Source organism: Galeopterus variegatus, unplaced genomic scaffold (genome assembly GCF_000696425.1).
Source record: "Galeopterus variegatus unplaced genomic scaffold, G_variegatus-3.0.2 Scaffold3508, whole genome shotgun sequence".
Classification (NCBI taxonomy): Eukaryota; Metazoa; Chordata; class Mammalia; order Dermoptera; family Cynocephalidae; genus Galeopterus; species Galeopterus variegatus.
The window spans coordinates 140,542-146,541 of record NW_007729619.1 but is presented as its reverse complement, the minus strand read 5'-3'; the positions used below and the strand labels follow the sequence as shown (position 1 = coordinate 146,541).

The 6,000-nt window shown below is 40.4% G+C and overlaps 1 protein-coding gene across 1 annotated transcript in view; it reads right to left on the bottom strand.

Moving 5' to 3' along the window:
- The window catches only part of LOC103600917 (disintegrin and metalloproteinase domain-containing protein 18-like), a 144,385-nt gene that overhangs the window by 81,512 nt on the left and 56,873 nt on the right, over positions 1-6,000 (bottom strand). Inside the window, 2 exon segments of the mRNA XM_008585260.1 lie at positions 724-890; positions 1,078-1,149. Coding sequence (XP_008583482.1) covers positions 724-890; positions 1,078-1,149 — 239 coding nt within the window.

The following is a 6,000-nucleotide window of genomic DNA, read 5'->3' as shown; positions in this document are numbered from 1 at the left end:
ACCGGGCCGGCCCCTAAAAAAAAAAAAAAAAAAAAAAAAATTTAATTTGTGGAAGCAATTTTACCTGTCTTAAAGATAAGCCTTTTTAGGGCCGGCCCGGTGTCGCACTGCTACAGTGTGCCGCTTGGGAGCACGGCGGCGCTCCCGCCGAGGTTTCGGATCCCACATACAGACCAGTTTCCGCTCACTGGCTGAGCGAGGTGCGGGCGCAACACCGAGGGTTGCGATCCCATTGCCGGTCCCGGTCCGGTACGGGCGTGACACTGAGGGTTGTGGTCCGTTGCCGAACACGAAAAAAGACAAAAAAAAAAAAAAAGATAAGCCTTTTTAAAATCAAATATTATCAATAAAACAAGTCTCTCTTAGTCAAAAGTAAACATGAAATGCATTAGCATATCATGGGTAATGTTAACTGAATACTATAAATTTTTACATTATTAATAAGCTAAGGGTTATAGATATTTTGTAGTAAAGTAGATATCATAAAAGTTCATAAAACACAGATTTTCATTAATTATACTCTAAAATATGAAGATATTAAACTTGTTGTTTTTATTTTTAGTATATTTCTAACTACACTATCATCACTATGGCAAAAACTATTTTTTTTAACATTTCAAAGGGGCCTACAGAAAGTTGAAGAACACAATAAATGCATTAAATTACCAATCCAATGGAATCATTTATGCGTATCTCTTTTCAAATGCAGAACATTGTGCTTACATAAGTAAATGAGCTATGTCGTGAGGCCGTAGAACAAGATAGTCCTGATTCCATGTCAAAAATCTTTGTAATATATCATCAGCATCCCCGTCGGTGGAAATTTGGTTTTTATCTGACCATAGTTCCAAGGAGGACAGTATAACAGTCAACTTGAACTGGGTAAACATCTAAAAATAAGATTTATGTTATTTTTCCATGTAACATAAATCATACGCTAAAGCAGTACAGAAAATATTAAGAAAAGTTCATTTGCTTATTTTGAGCATTATTGGTCATTAATTTGCCATGATAGAATGCAAATTATTTTCAATAATTTTTTATAAAAGTAGAAACATTAAAAAAATTAAAACTTACAGTGTTGACAAGCCCAATAATCTGGATAATTTTCTGTGTTACAGCCATCTTTTCAGATCCCATGTAATCATACTGTAAAGCAAATTTTATTTATTATGATTTTTTAAAGATACAAATAACAGCAATTTTTTTAGACGGTAGTTATACTTTGGTGATATTAGTCGGGAAAAGCATAAGCTTTGTCAAACAACTTAAATCATACCAATATACAGATGATAATTTTTACATTAAAAGAAAACAAACAAGAAAAAGAAGCATATTTGAGAATTCAAAATAGATTCTTGTTGTATATTTTAAAGATACTCTCAAATGGAAAAATTAAAATCATCAAGAGATACTAAAATAAATCTGTAAAGATTTCTTCCTATTATAAAGCAATTCCTTGAGCTAGAAATTTTCTGTGAAACAGAGGAAATCAAAGTTTCTCCCATTGAATGCCTGGTAAATAGAGAAGAGCAAGTAAATTAAGAAACAAAAAATAATTGAAATGCATGCAAATAACTATAGGAAAAAAGAAAAATTAACATGATGTTTAATAAAAATTATGTGAAATAAATGATTCAAAAATGTTTTAAAAAATAAGATGAGATAATGTGAAAGAAAAGGAGAAAGGAAATGTTCTTTGAATTTGGCAAGTTTTTGAGAAGATATGAACTCGTTTTGGGAGCTTAATGAATATCCATTCTTTTGAGTCATCTTTGAAAAAATGCTTAATACCTCTGCCAAGATTAGCTATTTTGCAAGTTGAAAATAAGAAATGTTATCAAATCTTAGAAATGTTTATGGCTTATCCACTCAAAATTCCTATATTTAATAAATGTACTGCTTACAGATGTTGATGAAACAACAGTGTATAATTAATCATGTATTTTCATTGATTTAATAAATATCCAATATATTCTTAATAAAATGCTTTTCTTGTAATACAAAAGATACTGCATCTGGAAAGTGTTAGATATGTAAAATATATTCACATAAAACAGACAAATAAGAAAAATAGTAATTTATGACATTCTTGTATTTGTGAATACTCAAGGTTATCAGGTAATAGAAATATAATTTCCTATAATAAATATTGTGACACAACCTACTGTTCTATGGGGTCATTGTCGTGTCTCTTGGTGGCAGCATTCTTCCCTCTGAATTAAGACCTCCAGGCCAGCAGAGCATGAAGTCATGGGAACGGGAAGAAAACATTTTGCTAATGGGTCCCTAGGGGTAATCATACGTGGTGCCCCTCCCATTTCCACCCCTTGATTACTGGACCCGTGAACCCTGGCCATGGGAGGAACAGTACCATACACCGAGCACTGATTTAGAGCATATACAGCCTTCTGGAGAACCTGGACCCAATCCTGCAGGGTATTGTCACTTAGCTGGTGCTGTAACTGTGACTTCAAAAGGCCATTCCACTGTTCTGTCAGACCGGCTTCAGGATGATGGGGAACGTGGTAAGACCAGTGAATTCCATGAGCATGAGCCCATTGCTGCACTTCTTTAGCTGTGAAGTGAGTTCCTTGATCAGAAGTAATGCTGTGTGGATACCATGATTGTGAGTCCATGGCTGGTAGTTTTGGCAGAAGCAAAATTGTGTTCAGGGAAGGCAAATCCATACCCAGACTGTCAATTCCAGTAAGGACAAAATGCTGCCCGTTCCATGATGGAGGCAGCCCAATGTATAATCAACCTGCCACCAGGTAGCTGGCTGATCACCCTGGGAAATGGTGCCATATTGGGGCCTCAGTGTTCATCTCTGCTGATGAACTCAGGGCACTTGGTGATGGCTGTAGCCAGATCGGCCTTGCTGAGCAGAAGTCCATGTTGTTGAGCCCATGTGTAACCTCCGTCCCTGCCACCATGGCCATTTTGCTCCTGAGCCCACTGGGCAATGACAGGGGTGGCTGGAGAAAGAGGCTGACTAGTGTCCACAAAACAGGTCATCCTGTCCACCTGATTATCAAAGCCCTTCTTTGCTGGGTCACCCTCTAGTGGGCATTCACATGGGAAACAAATATCTTCACATCCCCTGCCCACTCAGAGAGGTCCATCCACATACCTCTTCCCCAGATTTCCTTCTCACCAATTTTTCCAATCCTGTTCCTTCCAAGTCCCTTACCATTTGGCCAAACCATTGGCTACAGTTCATAAATTGTATACAGTTGTACATCTGACAATTTCTTTTTCCAAGGAAAGTGTACAACCAGGTGCACTGCTTGAAGTTCTGCCCTTTGAGAAGATTTCCCTTCACTACTTTCCTTCAAGGATGTTCCAGAAAGGGGCTGTAGTGCTGCAGCTGTCCACCTTGGGGTGGTGCCTGCATATCACACAGAGCCATCTAAAAATCAGTCCCTAGCCTTCTTTCCTCTGTCAAATGATCATAGGGAGCTCCCCAAGGGGCAACAGGTGCAGGTTGGGGGAGAGAAGGCAGTGCAACAGGAGTAGGAACCATGGCATTTGGGCCACTTCTTCACGTAACTTGCTTGTGCCTACAGGACCTGCTCAGGCCCAATCACATATATACCACTTCCATTTGATGATGGAGTGCTGCTGTACACACCCAACCTTATGGCTTGCTGGGTCAGATAACACCTGGTTTGTGATGGGAAGCTCAAGTAGCATGGTAACTTGGTGGCTCATAGTCAAGTATTTAGTTTCTATAAAGGCGTAGTAACAGGTCAAGAGCTGTTTCACAAAAGGAGAGAAGTTATCTATGGATGATGGCAGGGTCTTGCTCCAAAATCCTAAGGGCATTTGCTGTGATTCACCTACAGGGGCCTGCCAAAGGCCCTAAACATCATCCCTATCTGCCACTGACACCTCAAATACCATTGGACCTTCTGGATGATATGGCCCAAGAAGCAGCTTGCACATCAGCCTGGACCTGTTGTAGAGCTTTCTTCTGTTCTGGGCACCATTAAAAACTAGAAACTTCTGGGGTCACTCTATACATGGGCTGGAGTAACATGCCCAAATGAGGAATGTGTTGCCTCCAAAATCCAAATAGGGGTACCAGGCATTGTGTCTCTTCCATGGTTGTAGGAGCGACCAGATGCAACAACTTGTCCTTCACCTTATAAAGGATATCTTGACATACTCCACACCATTAAACCCCTAGAAATTTAACTGAGCTAGAAGGGCCCTGAATTTTAGATTTATGTCTCATTTTTTGACACTCAAATGTCTTACCAATGGCAATTGTGATCCCTAAATTGTGACATAGAGCTAAAGAACTGATATATCCCTGAGGTAAGACAGTGAAGCTGTGCTTCTGGCCTTGCCAGATGAAGAAAACTGCTTCTGGTGAGCCTTATGGATGGGGATGAAGAAAAGGCACTTGTAATATTAGTAGCTGTACACCAGGTACCCAGAGATGTGTTAAATTCAAATGTCTTACCAATGGCAATTGTGATCCCTAAATTGTGACATAGAGCTAAAGAACTGATGTATCCCTGAGGTAAGACAGTGAAGCTGTGCTTCTGGCCTTGCCAGATGAAAAAAACTGCTTCTGGTGAGCCTTATGGATGGGGATGAAGAAAAGGCACTTGTAATATTAGTAGCTGTACACCAGGTACCCAGAGATGTGTTAAATTATCAAGCAATGAAACCACATCTGGTACAGCAGCTGCAATTAGAAGTCACCACTTGGAAAAGCTTCTGATAATCCGCTATCATTTTTCAAGGTCCATCTCTATTCTTGAGGCCAAATAGAAAAGTTACTAAGGGATGTGGTCAGAATCACCACTCCTGCCTCTTTCTTGATAGTAGCAGTAACCTCTATAACCCCTCCAGGGATGTGGTACTGTTTTTGATTTGCATTTTCCTAGGTAGAGGTAGCCTTTAACATGATAACAGTCCTACCCCACAGGTCAGGGAACCAGCGTGGGAATTCTCCCAGCTGCTAAGTACGTCTATTCCAATTACACCTTCTGGAACTGGGGAAATGACTAGAGAATGGGTTCGAGGACCCACTGGACCCACTGTGAGTCAGACCTGGGCTAGAACTCCATTAATCACCTGACCCCCTGTATTAGTCTGTTTCTGTTGCTTACAACAAAATACCAGGAACTGGGTAATGTATAAGAAAATAAAATTTATTGCTTACAGTTTCAGAGGCGAGGAAGCTCAAAGTCTAGGGAACACATCTAGTGAGGGTCTTCTTTGGTAGTGGCTTTACAGAAATGCAGGGGTCTCACAAGGTAGAAAATGGCAAAGCAGAGAAAGAGGAGAGGAGAGAGTCTCACTGCTGTCCCTTTGAAGCCCTCAGAACCACGCCTATGACCACCATTCACTAGGCATGGTCTTCAGAATCCAGTCACCTCTTCAAGGCCCCACCTTTCCATGACCATAACAGGATTTCCCACCCTCTTAACATTCACAGTCGAGATCAAGCTTCTAACACATAAAACTTGGGGGACACAATCCTTATCACCCCCATAAGCTTCTATTCTAACTGGAAGGCCACTGTGACACTTTGGGTCTCTTGGAATCGATGTTAGTTCTGATCCGGTATCCAGTAGTCTTTGAAAGGTCTGATTATTTCCTTTTCCCAAATGCACAGTTACTCTGGTAAAGGGCCATAAGTCCCTTTGGGGAAGAATGAGAGAAAGATTAATAGTACGGATTTTTGGTAGTGTGCCTGGGTTCTTCTTCGAAGGGAGCTGGCCACCACTTCATTCAAGGATTCTGGGTCTGTAAGCTGCCTCGAGTCTGGGAATTCATTGAGGGGCTGTGACTCCCTGTTTTTATGATCTGAACTAGATTTTTGTTTGCTTGACCTAAAAGTTTCCTTCTTATACAGCTCAAGTAAGAATTTAGTAGGCTTTCTATTTGACTTATAAGAACACCATGATTAACTATCCAACACCACAGACCTACACAAGTCAGACTGTTCTGATTGTCACTTTGCTGCTCCTCTCTATTACG